The 14345-nt window shown below is 36.0% G+C and overlaps 1 protein-coding gene across 2 annotated transcripts; it reads left to right on the forward strand.

Moving 5' to 3' along the window:
• Window positions 1–5587: 5587 nt before the first annotated feature.
• On the forward strand, window positions 5588–10379 carry LOC113322247 (probable magnesium transporter NIPA4). 2 transcript variants are annotated; one of them, XR_003347086.1, is made up of 10 exons: window positions 5588–5894; window positions 5991–6047; window positions 6709–6799; window positions 6903–7063; window positions 7160–7287; window positions 7783–7920; window positions 9052–9144; window positions 9464–9584; window positions 9699–9996; window positions 10089–10379. XR_003347086.1 is itself a non-coding variant. In XM_026570303.1 (9 exons), exons 1-9 carry the CDS (start codon window positions 5765–5767, stop codon window positions 9824–9826), a joined length of 1047 nt encoding a protein of 348 aa, XP_026426088.1. In that variant the 5' UTR covers window positions 5588–5764; the 3' UTR covers window positions 9827–10376. The 2 variants fall into 2 exon arrangements, 1 of the variants encoding a protein (XP_026426088.1); XM_026570303.1 differs by having other exon boundaries at window positions 9699–10376.
• The last annotated feature ends 3966 nt before the right edge of the window (window positions 10380–14345 follow it).

A 14345-nucleotide genomic window follows, 5' to 3' on the forward strand; every position in this document is an offset into this window, starting at 1 on the left:
TGCAAGAGCTTCAATTGTTGGTTAATCAGTTTTAAGAATTTGGCCCCGTAATTGGTGTCTCTTTTCAGCAAACATAAGAACAACTCAATGCCTTTATGCATAAATCAACTTCTAGGAACGAATTCAATCTTCTCGAATTATTTGAACAATCAGAAGAAGACAAAGAGAATGAATCCAACGAAGCAGCAACATCCGCTAACTTGGTTGATCCATGAAGACAAAAATTATAACTTGGAACATCAGGGGACTTTGTGATATAAGCAGAAGGGATAAACTCAAAGTATTGTTACGTCTTTGGAAACCTAACATTTTATCTTTACAAGAAACTCATGTTTCAAATTGGCAAAGGCATCAAGTGAAGCATTTTTTGGGAGGAAATAATTTTGATTGGGTAGCTCTCGATTCTAATGGTTACTCAGGAGAGATTATAGTAGTGTGGAATACCAACAAGGTTGTTGTAATTGAATCCCTCTTAGGTGCTTTCTCGGTTTCAATCAGGTACCGTTTTATTTCTGAAAATTTCAATTGGTTACTTACTGCTGTGTATGATCCTGTGCTTAACAATGAAAAAAAATAATTTTGGGCTGAATTAAGAGACATTAGAACCATTTGGGAGGAACCGTGGGTGTTGTGTGGTGATTTCAATGTCACAAGATTCTTGCACGAAAGATCAGGAAGAAATCACAATTTTAAATCCATTAAGAAATTTGCGTCTCTTGTTCAACAGCATCACCTCATGGATTTGCCATTAATTGGCAGTCACTTCACATGGAGCAGAAACTCTTCTTGGAGCAAGCTTGACTGGTTTGTCGTTTCTTCCTCTTGGGAAGACAATTACTCAAGGATTGAGCAAACAACCTTACCCAAGCCTTTTTCAGATCATTGTCCCATATTGTTGTCCATGCAGAATGAAGGTTGGGGTCCAACTCCATGCAGATTCGAAAAGATGTGGTTGCAAGACCCCACGATCTTGGAGCTTATGCAACATTGGTGGCAATCCTTTAGCTTCATTGGTTTTCCTGGTTTTATTCTCGCTAATAAAATGCAGGCTCTAAAAAGAAAGTTGAGTGAATGGAACCGTGAGGTTTTTGGAAAAATTGACTCCTTAATACAAAACAATCTCATTGCAGGTCAACTTGTGGAGTCTAAATTGTTGTTGGATCCTGATAATGCTCAACTAGCGATGGAAAGAATTGAAGCAAAGGATGATTTCAAGAGATTAACGAAGATGCATAATGATTTTTGGAAACAAAGAGCTACCATCAACTAGGTTGAGGAACATGAAAATAATACCCATTTTTTCCACAAGTATGCATCATCTAAACAACGAGGTAAAAAAATTTCGCAGTTGAATATTAATGGGGCTTTGACAAGCGATAAAGCTGTTATCAAAGAGGAAATTATTTCTTACTATCAGGGATTATTTGAAGAAGACTCTTTTTCTAGACCCCAGCTAAATGGACTCACTTTCCCTTCCATATCCCATGATGAAGCCAACAAGCTTGAAATCAAGTTCACTGAAGCAAAAGTTCAAAAGGCACTAGCTGAGTTAGCCCAGGAGAAAGCTCCGGGTCCTGATGGAATGCCCATCTTTGTCATTAGTAAGTCTTGGGATTTCATGAAGCATGACATTCTCCTGGTCATGGATGAGCTCTACTACAACAACTAGATTGATTGGAGACTCAAGTCAACTTTTCTTGTCCTCATTCCGAAAGTGCAGGACTTGGAGTTCATCACTGATTTTCGTCCAATTAGCTTAATGAGCAACATAAACAAGATCATATCAAAGGTCATCGCCACCATACTCAAAACGGTTCTCCCAATAATTATAAGTCACCAACAATCAGCTTATGTAGAAGGTAGGCAAAAAATGGATAGAGCTATCATAGCGAATGAATACATCAATTCTGCTTAAAGGTTTCAACAAGCAGGTATTCTCTGTAAAATCGATTTCCAAAAAGCTTACGATAATGTAGCTTGGTCTTTTTTGGATTATGTTTTGAAGAGAATGGGATTTGGAGTTAAATGGAGACGATGGATAAAAGCAGCTATCTCCAATGTGAATTTTTCTGTGCTTATCAGTGGTTCCTCTAATGGTTATTTCAAAATCTCGAAAGGTCTCCGCCAGGGAGATCCTCTCTCTCCATTCTTATTCTTGATAATTGCAGAAGCTCTAAATTTACTCTTTGAAAAGGCAACACATGTTGGTTGGCTCAAAGGCTTCGAAATTGTTCCAGGTGGAGCTAAAATTACACACCTTCAGTTCGCCGATGATACCCTTGTTTTCGTCCAAGATGACCAGCAATGTATTTCCAACCTACGCAACATCTTGATATGGTTTGAAATAATTTCAGGTTTTAAGGTGAATTTTCACAAGACTTCGCTTATGCCAGTTGGGGTGCAAAGTTCAATCTCTTCCTACTTCTTACCCTGGCTTGCCTCTCGGAGAGAATTACAGATCCAATATTAAGTGGAACAAAATAGTAGAAAGATTTGAATCTCGTCTACCATCTTGGGTTGCAAAAGATCTCTTAAAAGGAGGTAAGCTAACCATGATTATCTCTGTACTCTCATACCTTCCGATTTATTATTTTTCAATCTTTGAAGCTCCTATGAACATCATTCGTAAGCTAGAAACAATCATGCGTAATTTTCTATGGGATGGTGGTAATGACGGCAAAAAGTACCACCATGTGTATTGGAAATATCTGGTGAAGCCAAAAGAAAGGTGGATTAGGTATTAAACAGCTGCATCTAATGAATATTGCATTGCTTATGAAGTGGTTATGGAAGTTTGGTTCAAAAGATAATCCCTTGTGGAAGCAAATCACAACTGAAAAGTATGGTATGGAGCAATCTGATTGGTCAACCAAGAAAACGAATCATCCTTATGGATGTAGCATATGGAGCGGTATCCACAAGCAATATGAGGCTTTCAAAACTAACTGTATTTTCAAACTGGGCGATGGCAGTAGGATAAGTTTCTGGTGCGATGTATGGATTGGTGAGCAGTCCTTAGCTAACCAATTTCCTGCAGCCTACAATGCCTCAAATTCGAAGACGCACACTATCAGTCAAATGTACTCGAGCAACTCTGAATCTTAGAACTTAGGCATCACTAGAAGAGTTCACTACAATGTCATCCGTGATATAGCTGCATTACTTCACCTGCTGGACTCTAATGGCGCCTTTCCATCCACTAATGACGATGTAAGGTTATGGAAAGATGGTCGAAAAGTTGGAGATTTTACAGTTAAAAAATGTTATCTTTGGCTAGTCGAGACTGATAACAAAGATCTGGACCCTCAATAGCACGTTCACCCTAAAAGAATACGGTCGAAGTTATGGCCATCCAAAGTTGGTTTCTTCCTTTGGCTTGCAGCTAGAAACAAAGTCTTAACTCAAGACGAGCTGATTAAGAAAAGATGGCGCACCTGGGTCAATCATTGTTATGTTTGTGTAAGAGATGCGGAATCAAACCTGCATCTGTTCCTTCACTGTCACATTGCAAGCCACATTTGGAACTTCTTTCGAGCTGAATTCAACATCATATAGATGCTTCCTCCTTCAATCTCCATTGCGCTAAGCACTTGGCCCAATCCAAATACCGTTTCCAGGAAATCCTCCGTCATCAAAGTTTTACCAGCTGCTATACTGTGGTCCTTGTGGAAAGAACGAAATCAGAGAGCCTTCGACAACAAGTCAAGAACTATCAACAAGATCATTCTGAAAATAAAACATACTTTAGCTTATTGGCTTTATTTGCAACCTGAGTTTCAGAACATTACTCTCAAAGACTTCATGCTTAATTGGAACAACGTTGTTTTCGAACCCCCTTGAAGATTTTTGATCAGTTTAATAGGTACGTTTTGGTTGTTGTTTTCGATATAATTCTCTACCTTGTTTATCTTCAGCTAGAATTGTTTTCTTTTTTTTTTAAAGGATACTTTGTCCTTCCCTGGTTGAGTTTTGTACCATGTATTCTTTCGGCGGTTTCCTGTCGAGTTCAATAAAATTTCATTTTACTGATCAAAAAAAAAATTGCGATTATGCAAAAAATTGAGAAGAACATAAATTAGGAAAAAATTGGCGAAACCCGGTTACATGTTACTGGCGAATCCGGTTATGTTGTTGTATAATTCTGTTTTTTTTTTGTTCAAAATCATGTTAACGTTCAACTTCAACTCTGTATCAATCTTTTAGTTTCTAGGCAAGAATAGAAATCTGCTCTTACTGTTAATGTTTGCTTCCTTCAATCATATACTGTAAGTCTATGGAATAATGTATGTTCGATATGATAATCAAAAAGTTACTGCAGTTTTGATCAGTTAATGAGACGATAATCGTTGAATGACATCAAAAAATTTATCATTGGCACTGCTTCTCTAGGTTGACGTATCTTTAGACAAAATATATATTCAACATCACCAAATCAAAGAAAACCAAACAACACAAAAATAGTTTGACGTATTAAAGAATCGTGGAAAATCACTTAAGAGGAAAAGGGGTAGAAAGAAATGGGTTTCTTTCTTCTAGCAGGTCTATATCCAAGTAGAAGATCCCATCATTTTTTTCGCACCAAGGATTAATAGAAAAAAAAAAAAGAAGATTAAAGCAAAAAGGACATACAAAATTAAAAACAAACTCAAGGGATTTATCTCTAATATCAATAGTTTGCCAGCTGTTAATTTCAAGGAAAGATAAACTCAACTTCATCCAACGGTACATGAGAAAATTCAACGGTGATTAACCTGCTTGCTTACCTTGGCGTCCCGCGCAGCTGCGTGGACAACACTGCTTTAAAGGAAATACTGTGGTTAAGGAGTTGACATGCAACAAGAACAACCAAGAAAAAAGGGAAGAAAAAATAATGGAGAAAAAAAAGATAATTATATTTAGGTTTAGTTTTTGGCTTTAGGTTAACTATTTAAGAATATATATATTTTTTTTATTATAGGTTAAATATCCCTTATCTATATTTGGGACACTTGAATATGTAGGAGCCCTCAAAACCAAAAACTTGGAACCTCGATAATAGGTTTCAAAATAAATAAAGATGCTATTGGCCTTTGATTTGTCGTGGCACTAGTAGTATAATATTTCCATGCACCAAAGCCAATATGACATACATGTGAACATGCGAGAGTCACCGTGTCGATGAATCCCACTCCAAGTCGGAACAAAGCGTGTAACCTGCTGCTAGCACAGTTCGAAGGTTAGCCAAGGATACAATAAGACAAACGTTACTCTCTGAATCACTCATTGGCTGCTGCATTCATCTCCTTCTTGGATCCTTCTCTTTCGTGTTCGCCAGACGCCGAATTAAACAAATAAAACATGATCAAATAGTATCCTTCCTTCCTGTTAAAAGAGAATTTACACAGAAAAAAACAGACAATTTGGTGTCCAACTTTGTTTGGTCCACTCCATTACAAAAACTATATATTCATTCAAGATATTCCTTATACTATCGATCCGTTTAATATGTCCCTACATGATGATAACTTCCTGTCATGATCCAACGATTGAGATCTTATACAGCTCATAACCATATGGGACCCACGACGATTTTATTAGAAAATGTATTTTTTCATTAGGTGGTACAGAGAAGCCATCATCAAGAAACCAAAATTCAAGGACTGATTAGAGAGAGAGAGAGAAAGAAGAAAATATGATTTCCTTAATGAATGAATGAATTCTAATGAGATTGGGGCATTTCAATGAAGAGTAAAAGAAGAAGAAGAATTCAACAAAATATTCGTCAATGGGTTCTTCAGAAGACAATCTGAAAGGTTTTATTTTGGCTCTTTCATCAAGTGTGTTTATTGGAGCAAGTTTTATTATTAAGAAGAAAGGTCTCAGAAGAGCTGCTGCTGCAACTGGGGTCAGAGCTGGTTAGGAGATTACTTTTTTTTTATTTTTACAATTTTGCATTTTATGATTAGAGATTTTGTCTCTCTGAAATGGGTTTCTCTGATGGTTTTTGATAGGAGTTGGTGGCCATGCTTATTTGTTAGAGCCACTATGGTGGGCAGGCATGATTACTAGTAAGTTATTTTATTTTGGGTGTTCCAAGATTCAATTTTATTTGTTTGTTTAATTGAATTGAATTTTGGGGGTATTTGTACGCTTGAGCTTAAACTGTTTTGGTGGAAATTAGCAATTGGGCATACTCATAGTTAATTTCAGTTCTTGTTTGATGCCCAAGGAAAACAAAAGTTAGGGCAAATTCAGTTTTGGTCAGATTGGATAGTACTGTACAGTTTAGGTGACTTCTATGGGGGATTAATAGATATTCATGTTCCTTGACTTCAGTTACATTAGTTTGTTGCTAAGTTCCATTATTGATTACTTGGCAGTGTGACATGAAAGACACGCAAGTAGCTACACTGCATTCTATCAATGACCTCCGCAGCTGTACCATTCTTTTCTTAAATACTTTTTCTTTTCTCTTCTCCCTTTCTGCCTCTCCCTTGCTAGATAATTAAGAACTCATAAGGTGGAACCTACATGCTCATGCATTGCCTCACATACACATCTAATTATGCACTGAAAAAGCAGAAACCCTTAAGTACCTTATTGTTGAGCAGGTTCTTATTGGTAGTTGTGAGATTGCTCGAGACTAAATCTTCCCTCACCATAGACTTTTGTGCGTATACTGATTCAAGGAGTATCTTGATGTCCTCCTGTTGTTGATATCTTATTTAGTGATCATTGGAGAAGTTGCCAACTTTGTTGCCTATGCATTTGCCCCAGCAGTACTTGTTACCCCTCTTGGCGCATTAAGTATCATAGTCAGGTACTTACTCCTGCAGTTACATTTTCAATTCAACTTTTTCATGGCGAGGTCCTAATATCTTTATTTTGGGAACAACAATATTTGCTTACATTTTATTACGCAGTGCTGTGTTGGCGCACTTCATTTTACAAGAGAGGTTGCACAAACTAGCAATTTTGGGCTGTGTAATGTGCATCTGCGGGTCAATCATAATTGTGACCCATGCTCCACAAGAGCATCCAATCACATCTGTAATTGAAATATGGAATATGGCAACTCAAACAGGTCACACATATTCATATTTCTTTCTCATTTCCCTTTTTATTCGTAGTTTTCTTCTGCGTTCTGCGTTCTGACTGCGTAACTTTGTTTCTATTGCAGCTTTTTTGCTTTATGTGGCATCGGTTATTGTGTTGGTCTTTATTCTGGTCTTCCATTTTGCTCCACAATGTGGCCATACAAACGTGTTGGTTTTCACGGGAATTTGTTCACTGATGGGTTCCCTCTCGGTAAATCAATTGAACTACAGATTAATTTATAATTTTCTTAACCTGACATCTTCTCCAAGAAGCATGATTTGGTCAGCCTGAGTTAGGGGATCGTTTTATTATTTTCTGAAAGGGATGAAATGAACATCGAACATTGTTTAGGGGTAAAGACCAAAACTCAGCACTTATTGCATATTCAGCTGAATGCAGACCACCCATATCTTAATTGACAGATTCACGTAAGCTATATTCTATCTACAAAATGAGCAGCAGTGTGTATAGAAGACACGAGTTAAAGAGCTTTTATCCAACTCAAATGACTATTTAAAATAGTTGAATATGTAGATTTATTAATGCCTTTTTCCCATTGTATTAGACTTGAGCATTTGTTATATAATCTGTTAAACTTTCTAATCGCCTCTATTCGATCTATCTATATATTATCTGTTGTTTTTTTTTCATTACTTTATTATTGCTTCACTTATATTTATTACTAAACTATGTTTTTATACACAGGTCATGAGTGTTAAAGCCCTGGGAACATCTCTGAAGCTTACTTTTGAGGGTAACAATCAGCTCATCTACCCAGAGACATGGTTCTTTTTGTTGGTAGTTGTTACTTGTGTTGTCACCCAAATGAATTATCTCAATAAGGTTCGTAAGAGTTGCTTTTATAACTGAAACCATGACATGTTTAGAATGCAGATGAATTGAAGAAATGTTTAGCTTGAGAGGCAATTGCTTAGAAGCTAGCATAGAAAGAATACGAGTTTACATGATGATTCAAATATCTGAAACAAACAACGATTAAACAATTTCATACTTTTGTGATATATCAGATACTCTTTATGTTTGCCCTCTTCTTGTGCATTTATCTTAAAAAATTCAACGTTACTGCTGAAATTTTCATGCCATTTAGTAGTTCTTAGGGGGGCAGAGGGGTTTTTGTAGGAAATAAATATAAGAATCGTAACTGCATGCTTGTGGTGCCTAAACTTTTCATTGTCTTTGCCGTTTGTCACAAAATATCATGTGCTTTCTCTGAGTAACTTTAGTTTCCATCCTTTAATCTGAGGATAGGCACTCATGCTGACATAATCTTCATTCGAAGGATTAACAACTCCTAAACTTCATTTTTCTAGTGTTCGGCTTTCTATGTTAAACTCGAGACCTCTATTTCCTCTGTTTTGATCTTGTGCATGAAATTAAGCCCGATTTTGTAGACAATGTCGACCCATGCGATGTCAAACAGTTTAGCTGTTGAGTGATAAACTCGTTGCAGTCATGTATTTAATACTTTGAAATCTCTGTTTTATATTTTAGTATTTATGTCTTCCATTCATTGCCTCTTTTTCGTACAAAGAGTGCCACATTATTCCCAGATCGGTAAGTATATACTGTTTCTCAATATAGTGTGTCTGCAAGCTGGTTTAGATAGAAGAATATATAGACAGAAGGGTCAACTCAATTCCCCACCTTTCCAGAAATACTTACGGTCTTGCCAAAGCTTGTTTATATTCTAAGCTTATGTGTGCTCTTTTACCTGAGAAGGCTTCTCGACAGAAGTACAAGTGATGCAGATGCCTTGCAGCGTTATGACTTGCAAAATTTTGACTTTACGTTTCTGAGTACTTCATTTAAATTTCATATATGTTTTATATCCTGAGGATTTCTTAATTTTAGAACTTGGTTGGAACACTTTGATGGCTAATTTTTGTCCAACTTGCTTATAAATTTGAACTATACATCTCATACTCTAACCATGATTTTTCTCCAATATTTCAGGCGCTTGACACCTTCAACACAGCGGTTGTTTCACCTATTTATTATGTCATGTTCACCACACTTACAATCCTTGCGAGTGTCATAATGTTCAAGGTTTTTTCTTTATATTTCTCAAAGCATCTTTAAACCGAACCTACTTTGCAAACAGCCTCTCAATAAATGTAGTTTGATTCAGTTGTTTCTCCACTATAATGATGCTTTAGCTGACCTAAAGTGAAGCTGAATATCTTTTTACTTGATCATATATCCAATCAGATTAAATACATACATAAAATTTGAAAAAAAGGATGAATCAGGATGGTACATTTCTGTTTCTGAATATTTAGACTATATTGTGTTTTTTAATAATGGAAAAAGGAGACATCTCGTGTTGCTTGTAGTTTCTTCCACCACTTATCGTAGTTTATTTCAGGATTGGGATGGACAAAGTGGGGGAGACATTATTTCCGAGATATGTGGATTCATTGTTGTGCTCTCAGGAACCATTTTATTGCATGTCACCAAAGACTTCGAAAAATCACCTTCCTTCAGAGGTGAGTGGATTACCTTTTCCTCCCCTTTATGTTTTCTTTCTTTGTTCCTTTTTTTGGTCCAGTTAGTTAGGGAGTTTAGGGACAGCTTGATTTTACATGTTCACATTTATGCAGGAAATTATGTGCCAGTATCCCCAACATTATCAACCCAACTGCGTGGTGGAAATGGGGAACTACTATCACATGACGAGGAAGATCCATCATCTCCTGAAGAACTCCGCCTAAGGCAAGAGCTATACTAGCCAAATTCTTTCTGAAAAACACTCCTTTACCGACGCTAAAGGTTGTTACAGCGAACATGGGAAGTAAAAATTTCAGAGAACTCCTGAAGGCCAATCCAAGTCTGTTAAATACGAGTTGAGTTTGTTCGTAGAATAACAGAGCCAAATTGGTTTTTCGACTGCAGTATCTTGTAAGGTTCTTCACCAAGATGCTAGTCTGACACATACAACGGTATACTTTTCCTGGTTGCTGATTCTTTTTTTTTTTGGATGGTTTGGCTAGATAATTTTGAGTTCATAATTTTGGAGGCAAAATGGCTTCAATGGTGCATGGGGAAACTAGATTCCAGGGTGTACAGGAGTTACTAAAAATAGTGAATACATTTGCTTAGAAGATTGGATTGAATGGGTGGCTGTATATGTAAAAAGAAAGATATGTAAGCATATTCATTGCCATAACAGTCATCTAAAATGATGAAACACCTTTTTTTTTCCAAATTGGATTGATTGATTTAGTATAGATAAAACGAATTATGCATGTCATGTTATATTATCACAGAAAATTGCTTTCTTATGCTGTCCGTTTATATTTTTAGAGACTGGACATTTTTTTATTTATAATCAACGGCTAAGGGAAGGCTAGAGGTCTGCCTCAACAGTTGGCAAAAGCCAAATTAGAGGTCTAGACCATCAACAAGTTTCAGAATTATCTTTGGCCCAAGTAACCAAGGCATGAGCTATATTATTGCGGTTCTAGGTTGAAAAGTAAAAATACATGATACAAGACTAGAACTGAAAAATGAAGTATCCTTAAACAGGGAATTCGTCCGTTGATTGTCATTGAAGTTGTTCCCTTGAGAAAATTGGTCAATCAAAGCTTTTGCGTCACTTTCCACAATGAAATGAGTAATTTGCTGCTCCACTGCTTTCTTCAAAACTACCCAAATTGCTCTCGTTTCTACTTCTTCTAAAGAGTTTAGGTAGGATGTAATGCAAGCTAAGGCTTCAGACATGCTATTCCTTATGGTTCATCCATTTTTAAGTTTGATTTTTCAGCTGAAAGGAAGTTCACTACAATTGAGTTATGTAAGAGTAAGTGTTATCGATCGGGTGTAATTTCTTCTTTTGTTATATCTGTCCGGGTATCTGTTTTAGCAAGATTGCTAATACGGGGTGTATCAAATTCTATATAAGATAAAACATTCTTCGCTTTTGAAAAGGTACACTCCCAAGCAAATTGGCAATCCTCATTAGCAGACATGTGTTTTAGTTGTTGAGGTGTAACATTCTTTAGCATGTGGATCGGGTGTAATTTCTTTTCTTTCGGGAACTTATTTCTCCAAATAGAGTGTCTCTCACCTGTTAACGACCATTTATTCTTATTGGATTATTGGATATAACTATTGAATTTGTCTTACATGGTATCAGTTTTCTCCTTCACAACTGAATTTTTGATCCTCCAGATTTTAAAATTTCTTCATCATAACCCTATCTATCTCTTATGGTTAACAATTCTACTTTTCAAACTAACACCTCTTCATCTACTTCTCATGGTATGAATAATCTTGAAAATTTTGGTAGCGAATCCTGAGAATTTGTTTTGGAATCAGATGGATGGATTCGCCATACCTGTGTCTGAATGCAACATTCACTAAGTCCGTTTCATCTAAAATTTCGGGATTATCTCCGTCCATGCGGTATTGAGATTATCTAAATACGAAGTTTAATAATGAATTTCTGACACGTCAAAGTCTTCTTCGAGGACGACTATAATTTTACAAATTGATCGTCGCGGTAATATTAGTGTTATGTGTTATTTGAATAATATTAAGGTAATCACTGATAATTCTGATGTTATCGATGAACTGGTCATAAATGAGGATATAATGATGTATACTCTTAATGTAATGGGTCGAGATTTCAAACACTTTGTAATGACTGCTCAAAATCGTGAAAAGTCTTACACATTTGTTGAGTTGAGATCTCGTTTAAAGCATTATGAACAATGGTTGAACAATCAAGATCAGGATTCATTTTTTCTTCTCAATTCTACTGATTCTCCTTATGCATTTTTTTACTAAGAATACTTCTCCGAATCACAAATCAAACAATTTCTTCTGGTGAAGGAAAATTTAATGAAGGTAAACCTCTACTGATTTTTTTAAACCCAAAATAATGTGTCAGGTTTATAAGAAACTTGGCCATACTGCAAATAGGTGTAGGTTTCGTTACGCATCTACTATTCCTAGCAATGTAGAACTTGTTAAGAAGAATGCAATTCGGAGATTGCAAGTGATACGAAGAGACGAAAGAGATACAAATTGGATGAAAATAAGATTGAGAATAAGCATAAGAGAGTTGATAAACTAGATAATAATATTGAATGATAATATGAATTGTGTGTTAAGACAAAAGACACGGCATGTGTATATAGTCTAGCAAAGAACGACAAATAAAAGGAATACTAACTATTCTAGGAAAGTAAAAGACTTGACAATCAAGAAATACTCAATTAAGAGTTTGATAGGAATTAGGGAACTAACAAAGAAAAGATGTACTACATCAATCCCCCTTCTTGAAAGAAACTCGTCCTCGAGTTAAGCACTAAAAAGAACTTCATTGTCTCCATGAAACGTAAATATTTCTTGTACGTTGAAGATATTAGAAATACTCCAATCTGATGGAAGATCAATGGCATAAGCATTATCACTAATTTTCTTCAGTACCTTGAATGGACCATACTTTTTCATTTTTGTTTTATTGTAAGTTTCAGCAGGAAAACGTTCTTTCTTTAGATGATTCATAACTAATTCTCCTTCACTAAATGTCTTAAATCTCCTATGTTTATTTGCATCTTCCTTGTACTTGTTGTTGGAGTCCATAAGTTTTGCTTTCACTTCTTGATGAATTAGTGAAGCTCTCTCAAGTAATTTATCTGCTTTAGCATTTGATTGACGCAACTTTCGAAGTACTGCCAAATCCAGAATATGGTTAGGAACTTTAGAATAAACAATCTCAAAAGGTGTTTTACCTATAGATCGATTAACTGAGATGTTAAAGGCAAACTCCATATGTGGAAGTAGAGTGTCCCATTGTTTATCTTTTCCTCCAATGATCTTGGCTCTAATCAGATTCCCTAAAGAACGATTTACAACTTCAGTTTGGCCGTCAGTCTGGGGATGAGAAGTTGTGTTGTATTGCAATTTAGTTCCCAAACGCATCCATAGTGAATTTCCAAAAGTAACTCAGAAATTTAGTGTCTCGATCAGAAGTGATTGTCTTAGGAATTCCATGTAAATGTACCACTTCTTTGAAGAACAGATAAGTAATATGGGAAGCATCTTTAGTCTTCTTGCAAGCTATGAAATGAGCCATTTTTGAATAACGATCCACCACCACCATAATAGAATAATTCCCTTTAGAAGTACGTGGTAATCCAAGTACAAAATCCATGCTAATATTCGCCCATGGAGCATCTGGAACAGGAAGAGGAGTACACAAACCTGTGTTTTGAATAGTTCTCTTAGATTGCTGACAAACCATGCATTTTTGGACATATTTTTGAACATCTCGTTTAAGTGAAGGCCAATAATAACGTTCTTCAACCAAAGAAATGGTTTTATCACGTCCAAAATGTCCACCAAGACCACTGCCATGCAATTCTAGGATTACATGTAGACGCAAAAAACATTGTCGAACACATAAACGATTTCCTTTAAAAAGAAAACCATCTTGAATAAGAAAATCGTCAATACTTGCTGTTGAAGAACCACACTTTTCCCAGAGACTCTGAAAATCTTTGTATTCACTATAAAGGTCTTTTAGAAAATCAAAAGCCAAACTCTCATGTTTGAGAGTGATAAGAAGATGAGTTCTTCTACTCAAAGCATCAACTACCTGATTTAGTTTTCCACTTTTATGTCTTATAGAGAATGTATATTGATTGATAGTTGATAACCATCTATCATGCATCCTATTAACCTTTGCTGAAGTCTTCAAAAATTTAAGAGCTTGATTATCAGTATTTACGATGAACTCACTATGAATAAGATAAGGATGTCATTGTTTTAATGCTTGAACAAGTGCTACCAATTCCAGCTCATAAGTAGACCATTCCTTGTATCAAAATTTTTCTCACTATAATAAGCAACTGGATGATCTTCTTGACAAAGTACAACTCCTATACCAACAATGGAAGCATCACAATATATTTCAAATGGTTTGTCAAAATTTGGCATAGCAAGAACAGGAGCACTACCCAATTTTTCTTTGAGTAAATTGAAGCTCTTATCGGCTTCTTCAGTCCACACAAATGTGTCACGCTTCAAAAAATCCGTAAGACCAGCTGCAATAGTACTGAAATTCTCGACAAATCTCCTATAAAAAGAAGCTAAGCCATGAAAGCTTCGTACTTCATGAATAGAAGTAGGTGTAGGCCAGTCAACAATGGATTTAACCTTTGAATCATCAACAGAAATACCAGTATTTGAAACTACATAACCCAAGAATGTCACTTTATTTGTAAGGAAAGTGCACTTCT

The sequence above is a fragment of the Papaver somniferum genome, chromosome 11 (assembly GCF_003573695.1).
Source record: "Papaver somniferum cultivar HN1 chromosome 11, ASM357369v1, whole genome shotgun sequence".
Classification (NCBI taxonomy): Eukaryota; Viridiplantae; Streptophyta; class Magnoliopsida; order Ranunculales; family Papaveraceae; genus Papaver; species Papaver somniferum.